This window comes from Pipistrellus kuhlii, unplaced genomic scaffold (assembly GCF_014108245.1).
Source record: "Pipistrellus kuhlii isolate mPipKuh1 unplaced genomic scaffold, mPipKuh1.p scaffold_m20_p_3, whole genome shotgun sequence".
NCBI classification, from domain to species: domain Eukaryota; kingdom Metazoa; phylum Chordata; class Mammalia; order Chiroptera; family Vespertilionidae; genus Pipistrellus; species Pipistrellus kuhlii.
This window is the reverse complement of record NW_023425529.1, coordinates 168,014,649-168,036,191: the sequence shown is the minus strand read 5'-3', so window position 1 is coordinate 168,036,191 and position 21,543 is coordinate 168,014,649. Positions and strand designations below refer to the sequence as shown.

Sequence of the window (21,543 nt, the reverse complement as noted above, 5' to 3'; positions counted from 1 at the left end):
CTTATGTCTAAAGTCAATGTTTCTCACATTGGAATCCTCAGACATTTCTCAGGAAGTAAGATACTTTCCCCTCCCTTTGACAGGTCCATACTCAACCCACGTTTGGGAAAATTGTGTTCTCAGGCCTCAGGATTCGTAGATGGCACTGTGATAATCTGGCAGCTCTCTTCCTCTATCTTTTCATACTTCCCACTTCTCCTCTTTGCCCCCCACCCCCATCAGCATCCCCATCCTCTTCCTTTCCCAGGAGCCCAGGGGAGGGGCAGTCCCTGGGAGAGACCCCTGGCGTTGAGGGGAGGCTAAAAGAGATGCCCTTTTCCCTCCTCTTCCTGACATTTCAGGACCCCTCCCTGATTTTCCTAAGGACACCGTGGGGCCTTCTTGCCTTCTCTAACTTTGGGTGCAACCTCTGAAGCAAGGCCACCAGCACACAGCACTTCATATACCTTGGGGTATTTGAAGGGAATGAGCTGGGGAAGAGGCAGGCTTTTACTTTCATTCATTCGTTGATTGATTGTTGTATATGCCCTGACCAGGGATTGAATCAAAACTTTGCCGTTTCAGGATAACACTCTAATCAGCTGAGCTACCCAACCAGGTTCAAGGCAAGCTTAGATTTAGAAGTCACACCATCAAGAACCAGTCACTCATCCAGCCCCATTAGGGCCTGAATGAGACCATTAGAAGCACTAAGAACTGACAAGACTATTTATGTTTTACCAGCACCTCCTGTAATGTGAAATAAAGCTATCTGTCCTAACCCATAAAATGAGAAAGAAAAAAAAAAAGGGGGGGGGGGGTTCATGAAAATTCTAATTGCTCATACAGTGACTACCGTGATGTACTTTTGGAAATATCAAGATAATGTTATGTGTGTGTGTGTGTGTGTGTGTGTGTGTGTGTGTGTGTGAAGCACTTTGGAAATCCAGCATCACACACACCCCTCTCTCCCTCCCCACCCCTCTCCTGCCCTATGCCAAACTCCTCCCCACAGTCACCCTTCAGGCCCTACTGAGAAATGCCACTGTCAAGGGACTGGTAGGTGTTAGGTGTTAGGTGGGGCCTAGAAGGACAGGAAGAGTCTGTTTGGAGAGGGATGGGGGGAGGAAGGAGATGAGGGCTCCACCCCTTCCCACTGACCCAGAACCCTTCCACTCCTGCCTCCATGCTGCCCATTGTCTGTTCTCCAGAGCCTCTGGGAGGAGGTGGGATGTCAGATGTCTGGGGTCCTCTCACTGCCCTGGTGATGTAGCCACCCACCCACCCGCTCCCAGTGAGCTTTGGGGCAGAACTCTCTGACAGCCCTTCTCACGCCTGGACCCAGCCCCTGCCCGCTCCCTTACTACCCAGCTCCGAGGCTGCCCACTCAAAAGACGTCCCGAGGCCTCTACCTCTGGCCTTCCCAGGTCCAGACGGAGCAAAGAAGGCAAACCCTTTGCCTCTCAGCCCAAGGCAGGCAAGAGTTGGGGTTGAGAGGCTCATTAAAGCCTTTAATAAGCAATTAACTCAAGAGATGAACCCTTTGGCTGGTCTGGAACTCCCTCCTCCCAGCTGGGTGCCTGGCAGAGAAAGGCTGAGTGGGTGGGCAGAGTGGGTTCACACAGTTGGCTGGGGCCTCTTTCCTCCTCCCCTAAATTCAAATGAATAAACAAACAAAGCTGGGGCTGGAGAATGGATGAGGCCTCGGGGAAGCCCAGGGCTCTATCCGTTTTCTGTTAAGGCTGCATGCAGGCAGGTTTAGGAAGGCAAGGGCACTCAGGTCCTCCAAGTTGGGCCTTTTCAGGGCTGGTATCGTCCCCTTCAGGTGAGATCCTCAGCCCACAGAGAAAGTGCTTGGAGACCCCAAGAAGAGGTAGCTCCTCCCATCTGACTCCACTCCACCTGCAGGAGCCCTGATCCAATCCAGGTCATTCCCTCACTCTCTCCTCAGGATACTGGGCTTAAGACTTGGGCTAGACAGAGCTGTGGAGGGCTAAAAGGGGGTGCTATAGGCTGAATGCAGAGGTTCCAAGGTATAAAGGAGCATTGCAACTTCACATCTATTCACCCACCCACGTGCTTACAGAGCCTAAGTCGGACCCAGGCCGTAGGGGGACCCAGGGCAGGTGAAATGCCTGGTTTGGGGCTCGCTGTTGAGCCGTCGGCCTGAACCAGTTGCTGGCTCCTCCTTATGGACTCCTGGAGCTGGTGGTGGTCTGCTGCCTTGCACAACTTTAGGTTGTGTCATTTACCCAGAATGCAGTGTGATTGTGAAATGGGCTCCCCACTCCATCCACACTCTCCAGCTTGTAACAGCACATTCTCCTCTCTGTGTTCTCCCTCTGCCTTCAGGCTCTTGAGCAACAACAAGATCACGGGGCTCCGGAATGGATCCTTCCTGGGACTGTCCCTGCTGGAGAAGTTGTAAGTGCTGGGGCTAGGTGGGGCGGACGTGGGGCCTTATGGTCATGGGTAAGAGCTTCGTTCAGGAAGGATGAGGAATGCCGGTTGCTAAGGGACCCCACAACCTAGGGCCTGCTGGCCAAGAGTCAGACCCACTGGGACCCTGCCCAGGGCTTGACTCCCAGGTGAAAGGCAGGAGGGGTTGGTCTGAGAGAGAGATCAGCTCCTTCCCCTGTGACAGCAGAGAGAAGAGAAACCTCGCTGGTCTAGGTAGGGCTTAGGAGGTAAGGGGAGCTCATTAGTGCTCTTTAATGAACAATCGGCTACGAGGGCCGAGCCTCTTAGTTGGCCAGAAGCCTCTGCCTCCTCCGAGCTGGGGGCTCAGCATAAAGAAAAGGCCGAGGGAGGATTTGGTGTGACTGGGACCGCTTCCCTCCTTCCCTAAAAGCAAATCAACAAACAAAGCCCTGAGGGGCCAGAGCCCTGGGCGGAGGGTGGGGACAGCGGTCACATCCAGATCTCCATATACCCACACCCCTCCTCCCTAGTTTACAGCTGCAGCCTCCATCTGTCCATCCACCCTACAGACCCAGGCGGGCTGGGGTTGGGCTCAGGAGAGCCCTGCTAGCCCACAAGAAACTTCTTCCCAGAGTTGGGGACTTGACCTGATCATGGGCAAGTCACTTTACCCGCCAAATGAGGGGATTGAGCCAACCCCTCGGTCGGCTTCCTGTTGAGTTGGCATGCTCCAGGATCCACAGCTTGTACCACAGCTCTGGGTCCTATCTCCACAAAAGACCTGGCCTCCCATCCTATTTGGAGACTGAGTCCTCCTTCCATCTGCCCCTCCTCAAACGCCCTCTCTCCCACCTCTGCTCTCACCCTTCTGGGCATTTCCAAGTCCTCCAACAGGGCCCCTCCCCCCTCTAGTACCATTGCTTGGATCAATGCAGTGGAGGATCCAAAAGAATAAGGCAGCAAAGACCCAAAGAGATGACCATCTAGTGGAGACCACAGACAATGCCATATGTATTAGAATTAAGTAGGATGGGGTTTGTGTACGTCAAGTCCAAAAGAAGGGTTAGTGAAGTTCAAGAGGGATAGAGATGCAGTATCTACGTGACAAGGAGTTTAGATCTTTAACCAGGACAACAGCCTTATGAGGTTGTCTCTATTATACCCATCTCATCGGGGAAGGGGAAGCCTCTCCTCCAGCCCCCCTCCCCCGCGGTGAGGAAAGCTTGATTAGTGGTTTGATTCGTGGGGGGTGGGGAGGCAGAGCATGTTCTGTCTGATCTGGCCCATTCTAGGCGTGGGAGGGGGTCTTGGGATGTTGACCTTAGCGTCGACCCAGCTCTGTGACCATCTGATCATCTGCTCAGCAGCTCACAGACAGGGTGGTCCAGGCCAGGAGAAAGAGCTGCCAGCAGCTGTTATTTAATGTCTCCTTGGGCACCAGCAAACAGGGCAGGTTTTATCTTCCCTGCGGCCGTTAGCGTTTGGGAGTCCGATTCCTCCGCTCAGCCCAGGCTCAGTCTTAGAGGGCTGACTGGCAGGAAACCAGACTCTCCTTCCAGGATCCTTGGGAGGAAGACAAACCGCAGCTGCCTCTCCAGCCCTTCGCTTTGCTCCGCAGGGGCCAGTCACCGCCCAGAGACGGTCTCCCTTCTCTCCCTTCTCTTAGCACAAGCAAGCACGGCTCTGAGCCTTGCATGCCTCACTGACATCTTCCCAGCTTTACCCTTTCGGTGTATCAGCCAGACCCACGGGGTCTGCCCCCTCCTCATCCTTCAGTCTCATGATAGAGCTCCTGATGAAGCTGAAAAGGTGGCCTTTTTCTTCCCACCCGTGTCAACATATGAAATCAGACGCCCCTCCTCAGCACTGTGACTCTGGTAGCCACACAGCAGGTGCATGCAACACATGGGAGGCAATCAGAGGAAAGTGGGAGAAGAGTCCAGAACAATGACTAAATCCGGAGTCATCTGAGGTGGAAGGGCTGCTGGGCATGAGGAGGTGTGAGTCCCTGCTCTGTTAGGAATCATTCTAGTCCTTCATCCTAGAGAACTTTATTGAGCCCCCTTTCTTTATTGTATTGTTCATTTATATATCACAAATCTCCCTGATGTGTGTGCAAAGCTCTGTTCCAGGCATTGGGAGTGAACACAGTAGACTAAGTGCCTGCCCTCATGGAACCTACCCTCTCTTGATGGGACCCAGGAAATAGCAAATGAATGTATATTATGTCAGGAGACAATAAGTGCTCCAAAGGAAAATGAATCAGGGTAAGGAGGATAGAAAGCCATTGGGGAGGGAGGGGGCAGCTGGTTTATGCAATGGGGTCAAGAAAGGCATTGCTGACAAAGTGACTGAGCCTGAGACTCGAGGGATGGGGAATCAGAAACATCCGAAGGACAGAGAGAGCAGCAGTTGGCAAGGCCCTCGGGTCCAGAGTTTGCCTGGTGAGTCTGAGGAACAGAAGGGCATTGTGACTGGGAATTGGTCAGAGATGAGGTCAGAGAGATGCAGGGGTGGGCGCCAGGTTTGGGGCCTCAGTTTCATCATCTGTGAAAAGGGGGGTGGCGGAGATAGGGTGATTTGTATTGGATTCTATGATACTGTGTGTGTGTGTGGTGTGTGTGTGTGTGTGTGTGTGTGTGTGATATCCACAAGTGAAGGAAAAGATCAAAGAGCAAAGTGACGTAGCCGGTTATTCCAAAGGAGGGGAGACCTCTGTGCCGAAGGATGGAGAGGTAGTGCAGGGGCCCAGGCTCTCCATCTTGGTTGATCACGACTCTATCAGTCAGGATTCTCCAGAGAAACAGAATCAGTTGGAGATGCGTGTATGTGTGTGTGTGTGTATCTTTATAAAACATATAAAGAAATGTTAAGGAAATGGCTCACATGATATGAGGGCTGGCAAATCCAAAACCTGTAGGGCAAACCCACAGGCTGGTAAGTCAGGCCAGGAATTGATGCTAAGACAGAATTTCTTTTTTCTTTTTAAATATATTTTATTGATTTTTTGCAGAGAAGAAGAGAGATGGATAGTTAGAAACATCGATGAAAGGGAATCATCGATCAGCTGCCTCTTGCACACCCCCTTCTGGGGATGTGCCCAAAACTAAGATACATGCCCTTGACAGGAATCGAACCCCAGACCTTTCAGTCCGCAGGGCAACACTCTATCCACTGAGCCAAACCGGTTTTGGTGAGACAGAATTTCTTTTCAGCTTTTGCTATTAAGGCCTTCCACTGATAGGAGGAGGCCCACCACGTTATCAAAGGTAATCTCCTTTATTTAAAGCCAGCCAATGTGGTTACCATCTACAAATTGCCTACACAACACCTTCAACTTAGTGTTTTGATGAAGTTACGGGGTGCTGCAGCCTGGCCTAGCGGACACATACGAGTAAAACTAATCATCGCAAACACGATCCCACAATCTCAGAGATGGGAGAGGGCCTGAGCCCCCGCTTGCTAGAGACGCTAATTCGTCAGGTTGGAGGGGGCCTGGGAATTTCTTACAAGGTACGCAGGCGATTCTCATGCCCGTCTGGGGTTGGGAACCAGTGGACCAGATGACCCGTACACTGTGGGCCTATTCATCACCAGCGAGACGCCGTGGCCTGGCGTGCAGTTGGTGCCAGGAAACACTGATCTCTCTGTCCTGTCAGGCTGAGACGTCCAGGCTTGGGCAGCCGAGCCTGTGGCAGCCTCACATCCCACAGTCCATGGCAGCAAGTCCTGTAGGAGGGTCAGGGCCCCGACGAATAACTGAAGTGGTAGGTCTGGGCTGCGCCAGTGAATGCTGGCTCCTCTGCCTCTGGGAATGGGTCCAGTGTCAGCGTGTGGGGGGAACAGGCCAGCCCGGTCCCTGTCTCACAATGCAGGACCCTGAGGCCAGGGAGGGGACAGAAAGGGCGAGGAGCGGGAATGTACCGGCGTTGATTCCATGCTCCAGAGACATTGGGGGCGAAGATGAGGGTGAGGATGCAGTGGGGGACACACCTCTATCAGCCAGGCAGGACAGACAAGAAAACCCTGGAAGAGGGACCAGCAGAGGCAGTTCATGGTCAGCCCAAGCAGTGTATAGAAGGGCCCAGACGTGGGTGAGGCCCCCCTCTCTGGATTCCACAACCCCTCCACCTGGGCCAGCCTGTATGTTGGCCAGAGGAAGGATCTCTGGGATGGGGGTGGGCAGGCTACGCAAGAGCCCAGAGCTTTTAGTCTGGGATTGAATCATGCCTTTGCCATGCACCGTTTGGTTACCCTTGGGATCCTCGCCTGGAAAATGGGGCAATGCATGTTCCCCTGACATGGTTGCATGGGATGCGTTCCTCTAGGGAGAGAGCCGGGGACAGCAGGGACTTCCCGGAGTCAATGGCAGTTCCCTTCTCCTCGGAAGAGTTCCAAGTTACAAGATGTTATACGCCCCCTGTTTGCGTGGGATCGTCCAGAGCTCCAGCCTGCAGCAGGCAGTCACATAGATGAAATGGAGGCGCTGAAAGTCCCGGGCTGGCCCATCCCTCTGGTGCCTTATCCCCCACCCTGCGCAGTCTATGGGGAGCAAGCCCCTGCGCGGCTTACGGGGCTCCGAGGGCGCCCCATCACAGGGAGAGCCCCGGACCAAGTGGGCCACAGGGCGCGCCGCCCCGGGAGAGGCCGCGGGGGCGAGGCTGGCGTGCGAGCGAGTGGCTGCGTGGCCGCCGCCCCCAGGGGCTGTGCGCGCGGAGGCAGGGCCCGGGGCGGGGAGCCCGCGCAGCCCCAGGATGATTTGTCATTGCCTAATGAGATTAATAAGCCCGGGGGGGCTGGTATGCAGGGGAGGGATGGGGTGCTCATTAGAAGCAGATGGCCATGGGAATGGTGGCGAGTGGGGTCTGGGGGTGGAGCGCCGCTCACCCGCCAGGTGGTTTCCATTAATCTGGAGGCGGGGCCAGGGCTCTCCCTTCCCGCCCCCCCATTCCCGCCTCCCCATTCCCCCCACTCCGGGAGGAATGCGGCGGGAGAGCTGCCCTAGGCTCAGGCTAATGGGTTCAGGGACAGCCCGCCCTGCTTGTTGTTGCAGCTCCATGTCTGGCACAGGGTATGTGCTCAATAAATACCTGCTGGATGATATCAGAGATGAGAGGGGCCTGGGGCTTGGGGGTGGGAGGGAGGCTAGGACCACCTTGGCTTTCCTCCAGGCCCCCAGAACCTCTCTCCCCCCCGCGCCCCCCAAACAGCCCCCTACCTACGGAGGTGTTTTAGCCCCCTTCTCAGCCAGGCCCTGCTTTCTAGTGAATCCTGCAAGGCCTGGAGGGCTCCGGGGAGGAAAGCTGCTCTGCAACCTCCAAACCAATCATTTGGTTTTCAAACCCACAAGCAAGGGAGGCCTGCAGGGGCCAGAGGGAGCCAACTTGGCCGCCCCACCCTGTCCAAACGTGGTGCGCGCACGCACACACGTACACAAAAACATACAAACATGCACACGCACGCTGTTGTACAAATTCACGCTCAGTCTCTTGACAGTTTCAGTGAGATATAATTTACATACCATAAAGTTTGTCCTGTTGAAGCATTCTAGCCAATGGTTTTTAGTAATATTTACAGTTGTGCAATCATCATCATAGTCTAATTTTAGAACATTTTCATCATCCCCAAACCTTGAATCATTAGCAGTCCCTCCCTATTTCCCAGCCCTAAGCAACCACTAATCTACTTTCTGTCTCTGCAGATTTGCCTATTCTGGACATTTCATATAAATGGGATTATGTGGTCTTTTGTAACTGGGTTTTTTTCACTTCACATCATGTGTTCAAGGCTCATTCATACGATAGCATGTATCAGCACTTTATTCCTTTTTATGATCGAATAATATTTCTTGTGTGCCTATAGCACACTTTTGTTTATCAGTTGAGGGACATTTGAGGTTTTTCCACTTCTGGGCTTATTGTGAATAACACTATTAGAAACATTCCTGTCCAGGTTTTGTATGTTCACTTCTCTGGAATATCCACCTAGGAGTGGAATTGCTGGGTCACATGGTTACTCTAACTGTCATACTGTTTTCCAAAGTGGCTGCACCATTTCAACTCCTAGCAATAATGTACAAAGGCTCCAGTCTTTCCACATTTTCATCACCACTTGCAGTTGTCTGTCTTTTTTAAAATATATTTTTATTTATTTCGGAGAGGAAGGGAGAAGGAGAGAAAGAAACATCAGTGATGAGAATCATTGATCAGCCGCCGCCTGCGTGCTCCCTACTGGGGATCGAGCCCACAACCCAGGCATGTGTCCTGATAGGAAATTGAACCATGACCTCCTAGTTCATAGCTTGACACTCAACCACTGAGACGCTCTGGCCAGGCTTGTCTGTCTTTTTTATTGGATGTGAAGTGGCATCTCATTGTGGTTTTGATTTGCATTTCCCTAATGACTAACAGTGTTGAGCACCTTTGCATGCATTAATTGGTCATTTGTAAATCATCTTTGAAGAAATGTCTATTCAAATCCTTTGCTCATTATTTTCATCTGGGTTGTCATTTGTAACTGAGCTGTAAGAGTTCTTTATAAATTCTGAATAGAAATGCCTTATCAAGCATATGATTTATGGAAATATTTTCTCTCATTCCATAGGTCGTCTTTCACTTTATTTTTTAAAATATATTTTTTATTGATTTCAGAGAGGAAGAGAGAGGGGGAGAGAGCTAGAAACATCAATGATGAGATAGCATCATTGATCAGCTGCCTCCTGCACGCCCCCTTCTGGGGATCGAGTCCGCATGTGCCCTTCAGCATAGAACCTGGGTCCCTTCAGTCCACAGGTTGGCACTCTATTCACTGAGCCAAACCAGCGAGGGCACTTTTTACTTTCTTAATTGCATCCTTTAAAGAGCAAAAGTTTTAATTTTTTATTAAATCCAACTTATCCATCTGCTGTTTTGTTGCTTGTGTTCACGCACGAACTCTTACACACTTAGCTTCCTGAGTTTCTATTTTCCTCAGAAGAAAAAGGTACAGGATATGATTTGCTCCCAGAAACGCCCCCCCACACACACACACACACATACACTTTTGCCATGGGTGGGGGTGTCCTACTACTCCGTATTGACATAGATACAGGGAGAGGAGTATGCTGAGTCAAGGGAGCCTGGTCTGGATTGGGCAAGTGGTTTGGGGGAGGGGAGGCTCCGTCTGCTCCCTGCACCTCCTCCAGGTTCCAAGACCACAGCTCTGTGGAAGCAGAGGGCAGAGAGGGACGGGAGATGCCACATCACAGAAACATCTGTGCATCCTCAAGACCTCATCTAAGAAGTGAAGGGATCAGAGTAGGCAAACCCAGATCAGGGTTTCCTCACAGCCCCTAAAATCATATGCACAATGTTGGGTGTATGCATTTTTCTGGGGCGGGAGTCCATAGCCATCACCAAATTTTCAAAAGGATGTGCTTAGCAATTACGGTGCAGATCCACGGACCTACGAGGGCCTCGTAGGTCTGAAGAAATGACCCAAGTTCTATTGTATCGGCCCTTCCTGCTGATGAAAGGGCGCCGCCCCCGGAGCTGCTTAGGGACCAGGGTCCAGATCCCCTGGGGCTGTCAGAGCTCAGCCCAGGTCCCTCTCTTCAGGAGAGGACCCAGGACTACTGGTCTGGGCGAGCAGGCCAGCTCCCAAGGGGCTGCCTTGGTCGCCCAGGAAGCCACTCTTTAGGTGGGAGGCAACGGGAAGGAGTGCCAACACTTGGTGGAAGCAGCCCTTTCGGCAGCCCCTGCATGGCTGGGCTGTGGGAAGTCCCGGGCAGGAAAGCGCTGGGCCCGGCAGCCGCCTTGCTCCCATCTGCAGAGCATCAGCGGGGCAGGCTCTCGAGGAGAGGAGGGCCGGAGGAAATGAGAATAAACACAAGCGAGCTGGAGGGAAGGAGCGGGGGGCTGCAGCCCCAGCCCCTTGGCAGCCCATGAAGGGAAGTGACACAATGAGGAATGTGTTTCCCTCTGCCGGCCCCCGCACGGGGGGTGGGGTACAGAGCCCTGAGAATGGCCAGACCCCAACAGGGGCCAGGGGGCACAGGCTGGACTAGCATCGGAGGGAGGCGGGGTGGGGCCGAGGGTGTGGGTCTGGGCAGCAAAAGGGGGCTGGCAGGCAGGAAGGACAGCCCTGGGTCCTCTCCGGGTCCCCGCTCTGCAGGCTGTCCCAGGGTCTGCGTGCTTGCACGTTCCCTGCGAGTGCTGGCCTGGGGCACCTCCCAGCACGCCTGCGTATGGAAGCCATCCCGCTGGGAAGCTGACCCCTTCTGGTCGCTTTCCCTTCTTTCCCAAGGGACTTGGGGTTATGGAGGCTGGCTGAGCTCTTGGTATGAGAGGAAGCTGAGGTATGAAGACCCCTGGCCATGATGTTTCATCTCTCTCTCTCTCTCTCTCTCTCTCTCTCTCTCTCTCTCTCTCTCTCTCTCTCTCTCTGTGTGTGTGTGTGTGTGTGTGTGTGTGTGCTTATGTCCCCAACTCAGACTGTCAGTGCGAAAACAGGCCCCCTGGTGGGAGGGCACCTCCCCATCCTGGACACCCATTTCCTCTCCTCCCAGCAGGGAGCTGGCTCAGTTAACCCCCTCCTGCCTGCAGTCCAGAGCTGTCCCTGAGGCTTTGGCAGGACAGCCTGTCCCACATTCTGGGCTGGAGAGTGGCAGGGGCTCCACCATCTTCCATCCCGGCTGTGCCCTAAGTGGCACTTCCCTTGCCACCTTCTCTCAGCTCCTCGGAGAAACCCTGGGGAGAGGCGGGCACAGGATTGAGCAAGCCTCTGCTCTGAGGGGCCAGGCCAGATGATTTATAGCCCTGCCTCGGAGTCCGGGACCCTGAGACCAGGTCAGCATCCACGCAGTCATCAATCCACTGCCTGGCCTATTTCGCCTATTTCCTCACTTGTCAGCTGGAGAGATTCAGAAGGGTAGCCATAAAATACCTCCCGACAGCCAGGCGAAGGGAGATTTCATCTTTGTAGACCAATTTGCAAAAGACTGTCACACCCATTTTGAAATGATTCTCAAAGCCGCCCCATGAGGTACTCAGGGCAGCTCGGAGGTGGAACCAAGGCCTCCCAACTCGGAGGCCAGCGCCTGTACCTCTTGTTCACATGCTCTGCTTCCCGCTTCCTCCTCTGAGGCCCTGTCATCCCTTCTCTGGGCATCTACACCCTCGCTCCTCTTCCCGACCAAGTACCCCTGGTGCCAGCCAGGAGGCCGCAGAGGCCTGTGTGAGGGGCAGGGCCTTCATCCGGCTTTCCCATCAGTACTGAGGAGTGCTGGGACTTAGGAGGAAACTGAGTCCTGGCACTTCCTGTGACAGGGAGGCTTCCAGGCCCCAGGGGAGTGAAGGGTTTGGGGGTTCAGGCAGAGCCGGAGAGGGACGAGGCCTCCCCACTTTCCTCCCGCAGGGACCTGAGGAACAATGTCATCAGCACCGTGCAGCCCGGCGCCTTCCTGGGCCTGGGGGAGCTGAGGCGCTTGTAAGTGGCATGTCCTGGCCCCAAACCGCCCAGCCCTCCCGTGACCCCTGCAGAGACGGTCCCAGAGAACCCGTGAGCCACACCCCTCCTTCTCACCCACCATCCCTGCTTCTCACCCACCCCCTAGCGGCCCCCTCCCCACACAGCATGCTGGCTGGGGGGCAGACATTCGAACCCCAACCTCATCTCCTTGTTCACTCTGTTCACACACAAGCCACACTGGCGTGTCCCTCACTGGCGTGTCCCTCACGAGTGCAGCCGCGTGGCCTGCTGAGGTTGTGTGTGTGTCTTTCTAGAGATCTCTCCAACAACCGGATTGGCTGTCTCACCTCTGAGACTTTCCAAGGCCTCCCCAGGCTTCTCCGACTGTGAGTGAGAGGCGAGGGGAGAGGGGAGGCTCACCCCAAAGGACGGTTTGGGAGGAGGAAGGCAGCTCCAAACCCTTACAGGTCCCTGCGTGTGCTTCACCCGCTCCCCCTCCCCCCTCTGGCGCCAGGAGACCCTCAGGTGGGCTCACTGCTCCCTGTCCCTGCAGAAACATTTCTGGAAACATCTTCTCCAGCCTGCAGCCTGGGGTCTTTGATGAGCTGCCAGCCCTTAAGCTTGTGTGAGTATCTTTTCCCAGGACTCAGACCCCGCTTCATTCCTCTGCCCTGGAGGGAGACACCTAGGCATCGGACCGCAGGGGCCAGCCTCATGAGTAGGCAGGAAGACAGCGGCTGAGAGACCACCATATTTGCCTTCCCATGATTGCTTGGCCGGTGCACATGTCCCCACATTGGCCCTCTCCAGCTCAGTCCCTTCCTGGGGCTCCATCCAGTGGGTAGAGGGCATGGAGTAGAGCCCACACTCCTCTGCTCCAGGGGCCCACAGCCTCTGCTCCACTCCGTGCCCTCTGCCTGCTCTGCAGGGACTTCGGCACCGAGTTCCTGACCTGCGACTGCCGCCTGCGCTGGCTGCTGTCCTGGGCCCGCAATCGCTCCCTGCAGCTGTCCGAGCACACGCTCTGCGCCTACCCCAGCACCCTCCACGCCCAGGCCCTGGGCGGCCTGCAGGAGGCCCAGCTGCGCTGCGGTGAGCAAATCCTCACCCCGCACACCAGCCTGGGATCTTGCCCACCCCTCAGGCCCAGGCTCCCTCCTGAAGGACCTGGCCCTCAGCATGAAGTGTTTGCCCCTGGGTGGTGGGCAGGCTCTTCCGAGCATCCTCTCCCTCCGATCCCACTGGGGTTGCCTTCCATCAGCTCCTCTCAACTTCCCTCGGGCCTGCTGCTCTATGTTTTCATCTGGGGTGACGTGTGCTGCGGAAACAAGAACTTTTACTAGTTTGTTCTAAACCCTCCTGTCCCTCGCCTGTGCTCCTGCCCCTGGAGGCCTCCTCCTGCCCCCTTCTCCTCCCCCAGGCCCCAGACAGAGGAGGCCGGGCCCCGCCCCTCCCGGACTCTCCCACACTGTGCACTCAGGCCCCACCGCTCTCTCTTCCCACAGAGGGGGCCCTGGAGCTACACACACACTACCTCATCCCGTCCCGTCGCCAAGTGGTGTTCCAGGGCGACCGCCTGCCCTTCCAGTGCTCCGCCAGCTACCTGGGCAACGACACCCGCATCCGCTGGTTCCACAACCGAGCCCCCGTGGACAGCGACGAGCAGGCGGGCATCCTCCTGGCCGAGAGCCTCATCCACGACTGCACCATCATCACCAGGTACAGCCCCCCGTCCCACCCCCCAGAGAGCCGTGCCACCACGTTCCTGGGGTGTGCTGCCTGTGTCAGAGTGCGTGCGTGTGCGTGTTCACGGAAGGCCAGGGCTAAGTCAGTGGTCCAGATAAGCCTAAGGGATAGAAATTAATTGCCTCATAGGGACAATGATTACATCTGACATTTCTTTAGAGCAGTGTTTCCCAAACTTCTCTCATGATGAGAATCACCTGGTGGAGTTGGTAAACTACAGACTCCTGAATCCCAACTAAGAAGTGCTAAACTAGAATTTTTGGGAACACAGAGGTAAAATTAGTGCTCTAAGCTTGGGAAACACTGCAAGTTTAGAGCTTTTACGAAGTATGCTATAATGACTCTCACCTGTGTTATCAGACCCACTTTCTCCAATCGACTTGTAAGACAGCTATGAACTCCACGATAAAGTTGGGGAAAGCGAAGCTCAGAAAAACATTGTCACAGGCCAATCAGAATGCGAGGAGCATGTCCTTGCATCCCTCACTCCGCTGAAGAATAAACAACCTGGAGCTCATCCTGCACCCCATGGGGCAGGGCGCCTGTGGGTGGCCAGGCCAGGGGCGTTTAGGGGGCTGGCATGGCCCCCCGAGTACCTCACCAAGCCAGCCCCGCCCCCCTGCTTGCAGCGAACTGACCCTGTCTCACATCGGCGTGGGCGCCTCCGGCGAGTGGGAGTGCTCCGTGTCCACCGTCCAGGGCAACGCCAGCAAGAAGGTGGAGATCGTGGTGCTAGAGATCTCCGCCTCCTACTGCCCGGCTGAGCGTGTCGCCAACAACCGAGGGGACTTCAGGTTCGGTGTGCTCAGCTGCCCCAGAGACCCAACAGCTTCCGGCCCAGCCCCCCGCCCCACCCCCAACTCCTGCATCTGAGACCATGGGTGGCCAGGGTCTCCCCGCCACTCCCAGTTGGAGAAAACACTCCCTTGAGTCGTTCAGCTCCAAGTCCTGCTGTTGTATTCAGAGACCTCCTCTTTTGATTATAACCATCTGACATGTGTGGTGCAGGACAGAAAGGTTTTTATGTGCTTCTTTCCATTCATAGTTTACAAAGCTCACCCACTTGAATAACACATTTTTTAAAAATATATATTTTATTGATATTTTACAGAGAGGAAGGGAGAGGGATAGAGAGTTAGAAACACCGACGAGAGAGAAACATCGATCAGCTGCCTCCTGCACACACCCTACTGAGGATGTGCCCACAACCAAGGTACATGCCCTTGACCGGAATCGAACCCGGGACCTTTAGGTCTGCAGGCCGATGCTCTATCCACTGAGCCAAACCGGTTTCAGCTGAATATCACATTTAATATCCCAATGAGTCTCTCAGGAAGGAGATATGAATCTCCCCATTGTACAGCTGAGAATACTGAGGCCCAGAAAGGGTCAGTGACTTGAACTCGGGACTCAAGTCCAGCCTCCATAGCACCAACCGAAGCACTAGCAATACACATACAGTTAGAAAGTGGGGCTTGGGGACCCCTTGAAGGCCAGCCCAAACCACTCTTCTGGATCCTTTCCTCAAAGGTTCTGGCATCACAGTTCTAATGGGAGGGGAGGGGAGGGAAGGGGCCCTTGCCTTGAGGGGCCTGGGTCATTGGCAATCCCTGCCTCTGCCCCCAGGTGGCCTCGAACTCTGGCTGGCATCACAGCCTACCAATCCTGCCTGCAGTATCCCTTCACCTCGGTGCCTCTGAGCGGGGGCACTCCGGGCACCCAGGCCTCCCGCCTGTGTGACCGCGCTGGCCGCTGGGAGCCAGGGGACTACTCCCACTGCCTGTACACCAACGACATTACCCGGGTGCTTTACACCTTCGTGCTGGTGAGGCCAGGGCAGGGGGTGGTGGGCACCCCGTCAGCTCTGGCAGGGAGAGGCCTCCCAACTGCTCCCCTGCTCCCTGGGTGTGCACCGTGAGGGGCTCCTGCTCTCCAGCTCTCCTTCTCCCCGGGGGATGCAGACCCCCAAGGCCACACTCAGAAAGTGCAAGCCATCCCAGCATCTTCATCCCCCAACCCAGCAAGGGCGGCCTTAAGGGGGGGCAGAAAGGACAGCATGAGCCAGCCACTGTGCCTCAGCCAGTGGCCTAGAAGTGGGCTGCCTGCTATCTTGATTAGACCCAGCCAGTGGGCCAGACCCTCTCCCCAGGCACAGAGGAGGGGCCCCTGGGGGCAATTCTGGAGAAGACGGAGAAAGATTGGACTACCCACTCTCTTTCCCTCACACGCCTAGATGCCCATCAATGCCTCCAACGCGCTGACTCTGGCCCACCAGCTGCGTGTGTACACAGCCGAGGCTGCCAGCTTCTCAGACATGATGGATGTAGTCTACGTGGCTCAGATGATCCAGAAGTTTTTGGGTTACGTGGACCAGATCAAAGAGGTGAGATTCAACCAGGCCTCTACAAACCTTCCTGCTCCCCATTTGAGGCTCAATCCTCTCACTCCCCAGCCCCACCCGTGTCTCAGTGACTCTTTCCCCCTCTCCCCCACAGCTGGTGGAGGTCATGGTGGACATGGCCAGCAACCTGATGCTGGTAGACGAGCACCTGCTGTGGCTGGCCCAGCGAGAGGACAAGGCCTGCAGCGGCATCGTGGGTGCCCTGGAGCGCATTGGGGGGGCCATCTTGAGCCCCCACGCCCAGCACATCTCTGTGGTAATGTGGATCAGCCAGGAGGGGGCTTCGGGGGGCCGACACTGGGAGGGAACTTAGAGTCAGTCACCCAGAAGGGAAAGCAAGCACTCTCAGGCAGCTTCTCTCGGGCAGCAAGCACTCCCACCATGCACCTGCCATGAGCACCGAACATGACTAGATTCCTAGTTGTGTGGCCTCAGATCCCGAGTCATCAGGGGCAGTGAAAGAGAGGGAGGCCAGGGACACCGGGGAAGTTACGCTTGGTGTTGTGGGGAACCAAGTTGCCTGGCGGGGAGGGGGGGGGGGGGGGGGGGAGATAGCACTGTGATGGGGTGTAGAGTAATGGGGACTTGTGTCCCCTGAGGCCAGGGTGACATTTCTGACGGTGGGTCGTGAGCCAATCAGCAACCACGGCAGAGCAGCTACTACCTGAGAGATGTTGTGCTGGTCCCTTGGGAGATGCAGGCGGTCAACCAGGCCGCTCTGCGGCTTCGTTAGGGAGACAGAACAAGCCCGAGTTAAGAGGGGAGCAAGATACAAGGTGGGGTGTGGATGAGGGGGGTGGGGCGGAAGGCACCGTGCCAGGGACTGGGGAAGACCCGTGGTGAAGCCCGGAGAAGACAGTGAGGAGAGAGGGACAGGGGAGCCTGAGCAGACAGGGACTGTGCGGTCTCAGGCAAGGGAAGGCCACACCGTACCTCAGAGGGTTGGGTGACAAGTTCCCTGTCCCTAGAACTCGAGGAACGTGGCATTGGAGGCCTACCTCATCAAGCCGCACAGCTACGTGGGCCTGACCTGCACGGCCTTCCAGCGGAGGGAGGCCGGTGTGCCCGGCCCCCGGCCCGCAGGCCTGGGCCAGAACCCCTCTCCCGAGCTGGAGCCCCTGGCTGACCAGCAGCTCCGCTTCCGCTGTACCACCGGGAGGCCCAACGTTTCTCTGTCGTCCTTCCACATCAAGGTGGGCGTGGGGGCAGGGAGGATGCTAAAAGGGGAGGTGCCCAGAGGCGGGTGCCTGGTGAGGGTAGAAGACCTGAGAGGAGACAGGACCCAGAACAGGGGGTAGGGGAGGCAGAAGAAGGGGTTGGAAGACATCAGAGTCCCAGGGGATCTTGTTGTGTCTCTGAGGAATCCCTGTGTCCCCCCCCAGAACAGCGTGGCCCTGGCCTCCATCCAGCTGCCGCCCAGCCTCTTCTCATCTCTCCCGGCCTCCCTGGCGCCCCCGGTCTCCCCAGACTGCACCCTGCAACTGCTCGTCTTCCGAAACGGCCGCCTCTTCCGCAGCCACGGCAACACCTCCCGCCCCGGGGCTGTGGGGCCCGGCAAGAGGCGTGGCGTGGGCACCCCCGTCATCTTCGCAGGAACAAGTAAGGGGACGAACTCTGGGTACCAGGTGCCGAACGGGACCCCTCCTAAATGTCTGTCCTGTGCCCCTTCACCGACCAGCGCCCCCTAACCTCTTGGTGGAGGTGGCCGAGAATGGTGGACCCCTCACCATTTCCAAGGAGGATGGATGGGGGACACAGACATCCCACAAAGAAAGGGGTTGGTGGGGAAAAGGTTCAGGAAGACGCCGGACTTTTTATCCCAGATGTGTCAAGTTTCAAAAGGGCTATAAGTACAAACCTTTGACCCGCCCAGACCTCCCTCCATCCCACCTTCCTAACCTGGCGCCAACTCTCCCAATCAGGGTGGCTCCTCAGTCTCCTCTTTGCCTGGGCTCTCGCTCCCTCAGCATGACCTCCTGACCCCAGCCCTGGACTCCGCTCTTAGAGTACGTCGCCGCAGCACGTCTGGCGCTTAGAGTGGGCCACGGCCCAGTGCTTTTATTTATTTTTCTAATTTAATTTTTTAAGTATATTTTATTGATTTTCCACAGAGAGGAAGGGAGAGGGATAGAGAGCTAGAAACATCGATGAGAGAGAAACATTGACCAGCTGCCGCCTGCACACCCCCTACTGGGGATATGCCCGTAACCAAAGTACATGCCCTTGACCGGAATCGAACCTGGGACCTTTCAGTCCGCAGACCGACGCTCTATCCACTGAGCCAAACCGGCTTCGGCCCAGTGCTTTTACTTTAAAATAATGTTTTTTCAATCCTCCTCCAAGGATATGTTATTTTTTATTGATTTTAGAGGAAGGGACACATGGACATACACACACACACACACACACACACACACACACAATCTTGATTGCGTGCCTCCTGCAGGTGCCCCAACTGAGATGGAACTTGAAATCTGGGTGTGTGCCCTGACTGGGAATCAAACCCCCACTTTTTGGTGTACAGGACAACACCCAACCAACTGAACCCAGGGCCCAGTGCTTTCATTTTGATTCACCCTGGTGTCTCCCCAGGGAGACTGAGGCCCGGGAAGCAGGCCCCACATCTAACTGTACCCACCAAGCCCAGCGCTCACCCAGCCCATGGTGTTCTCCTGCTGCTTGGTTCCACTCACCCAGCCAGCCAGCCCCACCCCCACCCCCACCCCCACCCCCACTCCCGTGGCCTTGTGTGTGCCTGTGTGGACTTCCTTCCCCCCGTAGGTGGCTGTGGCGTGGGAAACCTGACGGAGCCAGTGGCCATTTCCTTGCGGCACTGGGCTGAGGGGGCCGAGCCGGTGGCAGCCTGGTGGAGTCAGGAAGGGCCGGCCGGCGCTGGGGGCTGGAGCTCCGAGGGCTGCCAGCTCCGCTCCAGCCAGCCCAACGTCAGCTCCCTGCACTGCCAGCACCTGGGCAATGTGGCCGTGCTCATGGTGAGTGAAGCAGGACTCAGGGGGAGAGGACCAGGGAACCAGGGAGGTGTGTGAGGTGGAGGTGGGGCTCTCTGATCACTCAAGGCCACAGAGAAATCAAGGACAGCAGCCTTGTCAGGCCTCAACGCTGTCAGGACTTGGGGAGATGTCCCTCTGTTCTCCCACACACACACTTTTCGTCTTCAGGAGACAGGAGGTCCCGCCTCCCCTCCCAGAATGAGAGAGGGGGGACTGGCACTACCCAGTCTGGTCTTCTGAGACCCAGCCTGCACTCCCCGAGATCCAGGCTATTAAAGTGTGGGGGGCGATTCTGGGAACATTTCTCCTTTCTGATCACCCTCCACTTACCCCTATTGGTTCCCCCTTCCTCTCCACATTTCACACCCTGAGCAGGCACGCAGCTGTATTATAGACAGACTTTCCCCTCTCCCCTCATCTCCGGTTTCCAGGCTGGGGACCTGGAAAGTTCCTAGAAAGGCAGGCAGTAGACCATGAATGCTACACAGGCCAACTTTCTAAGAGTGGATATCATGGTACCTACACCTTTGTCTACGCAGATGGACTAAGTCGAGGATCAAACCGGGCTGGGGAAGCGGAAAACTGGCCACGAGACAGCCCTCACCCCTGGCTTCCTAATACACACTTCCCCTTTCCTACTCTTCCCAGGAGCTGAGTGCCTTCCCCAGGGAGGTGGGGGCCTCGGGGGCAGGGCTGCATCCGGTCGTGTACCCCTGCACCGCCCTGCTGCTGCTCTGCCTCTTCTCCACCATCATCACCTACATCCTCAACCACAGGTGGGAGCTGCTGCAGGAAAGAGGGGTGGTGGGAAGGTTTGGAGGAGGGGGTGGTGTTTCACTAAGGACTGGCAAGTGTTCCTTTCCCAGGTAGGTCCACAGGACTTTTCTAGGCTCTTGCCTAGCATTGCGTTTGAAGGTTCTGGGGTTGGAAAACACATTTGATGGGTTAAGACCTGCCTTCCCTGGCGCCTCTGTCACACATACGCATGCACACAGATATCTGCCCCCCCCCCCCGCCTCTGGGTCCTTCCCCATGGCCATGAGACCCCAGGGGCCTGACCTTGGGCTGGGTGCCCCATTAATTGCTGTTTCTGGGGCAGCTCCATCCATGTGTCCCGGAAGGGCTGGCACATGCTGCTGAACCTGTGCTTCCACATGGCCATGACCTCCGCCGTCTTTGCAGGAGGCATCACACTCACCAACTACCAGATGGTCTGCCAGGCGGTAAGAGGAGAAGGGGCTGGGGGGGGGGGGCGGTTGGGGAGCTCCAAGATCAGCTGTGGCAGCCTAGGCAGGAGGGAGGGGCAGGGGAAGGAAAAGGGGGCTCGGACTAATGGACCCCAGCTCCTTTGTCTTCTCTGTGTCCAGTCTTACTTGTCAGGGGAGAGAATCAAGGTAAGAAGCAAGAAGCAGGAAAACTAGGAGGAGGGGCTTCAAAGTGGAGAGCGGGAACCTGCGGTGGAGGAGAGGTCAGGGACGAAGCAGATAGCAATAACTAAATCATGGAATCACCAGAGTGGGGGGTGAGGGTGGGTCTGGATGGGAGTAGAGAGGGAAATAGCAGGGACAGACCCGGCGGGAGGTCTGGGGGTGTTGGGGGCTGGGAACATGGAGGACTGGGAGCACACTGTGGGGCGGAGGCTCCTGCAGGGCCCCAGGGGAAGCAGCCCGGTCCCCGGCTGTGGTAGCAATCCCAGCCTCAGCACCTTGATCCCGCAGGTGGGCATCACTCTGCACTACTCCTCACTGTCCACCCTGCTCTGGATGGGCGTGAAGGCCCGCGTCCTCCACAAGGAGCTCACCTGGAGGGCGCCCCCTCCCCAGGAAGGGGACTCTGCCCCGCCTGCTCCCCGTCCCATGCTCCGGTACATGCTTCCAGATACCAGCTTTGCAGGGGGAAGGGCTCAGAGGGGCGGGGGCAGGGGGGTGGTGGCCTAGGAAACCAAATCAACTCTCCCCGGGTGGGTGCAGGGAGGGTCCAAGGTCCTAGGAGACCACTGTCCAACGCCAGAAGAGGCAAGGATCTAGGTGGAGCCCGGTTGCTGAAGGTCATGTAGTGGGCACTGAGCAGGCAACCTGGAAACCCTCAAATTCTGGGTGAGAGAGAGGTCTGGCCTCTGTCCCTTAGGACAGTCTTGGCCAAGTCCCCTAGGGATCTACCAAGCCTGCCTTGTAAGCGCCTTGCATCCATGGCAAAAAAAAAAAAATTCCGACAGAATTTAAAAGGGAAAGAAGATGGGATGGAGACCCCGAGTCAAGGGCTCTGAGCACCTGTTTCCTCGTCTCTCTGACTCCCCAAACCCATTCCTTTCCAGGTTCTATTTGATCGCCGGAGGGATCCCTCTCATTATCTGTGGCATCACAGCTGCTGTCAACATCCACAACTACCGGGACCACAGCCCCTAGTGAGCACTCTGCCTGCCTGCCTGCCTGCCCCAAACCACCCCACCCCAGCACCAGACGCCTTCTACTGCACTGCAGGGGCACCTGCCCAGCTCACCCAGCCAGGGACTCCGCCCATGCCCGTGCATGTTGACCAAGC

General features: G+C 56.2%; 1 protein-coding gene across 1 annotated transcript in view; it reads left to right on the top strand.

Annotated features, from left to right (window-relative positions):
• ADGRA2 (adhesion G protein-coupled receptor A2) overlaps nucleotides 1-21,543 on the top strand; it is a 34,520-nt gene that overhangs the window by 9,967 nt on the left and 3,010 nt on the right. Inside the window, exons 2-18 of the mRNA XM_036458879.2 lie at nucleotides 2,332-2,403; nucleotides 11,794-11,865; nucleotides 12,162-12,233; nucleotides 12,401-12,472; nucleotides 12,776-12,939; nucleotides 13,353-13,566; nucleotides 14,223-14,387; nucleotides 15,220-15,418; nucleotides 15,827-15,976; nucleotides 16,089-16,250; nucleotides 16,963-17,187; nucleotides 17,377-17,593; nucleotides 18,776-18,984; nucleotides 19,651-19,778; nucleotides 20,102-20,225; nucleotides 20,721-20,866; nucleotides 21,317-21,406. Coding sequence (XP_036314772.1) covers nucleotides 2,332-2,403; nucleotides 11,794-11,865; nucleotides 12,162-12,233; nucleotides 12,401-12,472; nucleotides 12,776-12,939; nucleotides 13,353-13,566; nucleotides 14,223-14,387; nucleotides 15,220-15,418; nucleotides 15,827-15,976; nucleotides 16,089-16,250; nucleotides 16,963-17,187; nucleotides 17,377-17,593; nucleotides 18,776-18,984; nucleotides 19,651-19,778; nucleotides 20,102-20,225; nucleotides 20,721-20,866; nucleotides 21,317-21,406 — 2,481 coding nt within the window. The remainder of the gene's footprint in view (nucleotides 1-2,331; nucleotides 2,404-11,793; nucleotides 11,866-12,161; nucleotides 12,234-12,400; nucleotides 12,473-12,775; nucleotides 12,940-13,352; nucleotides 13,567-14,222; nucleotides 14,388-15,219; nucleotides 15,419-15,826; nucleotides 15,977-16,088; nucleotides 16,251-16,962; nucleotides 17,188-17,376; nucleotides 17,594-18,775; nucleotides 18,985-19,650; nucleotides 19,779-20,101; nucleotides 20,226-20,720; nucleotides 20,867-21,316; nucleotides 21,407-21,543) is intronic.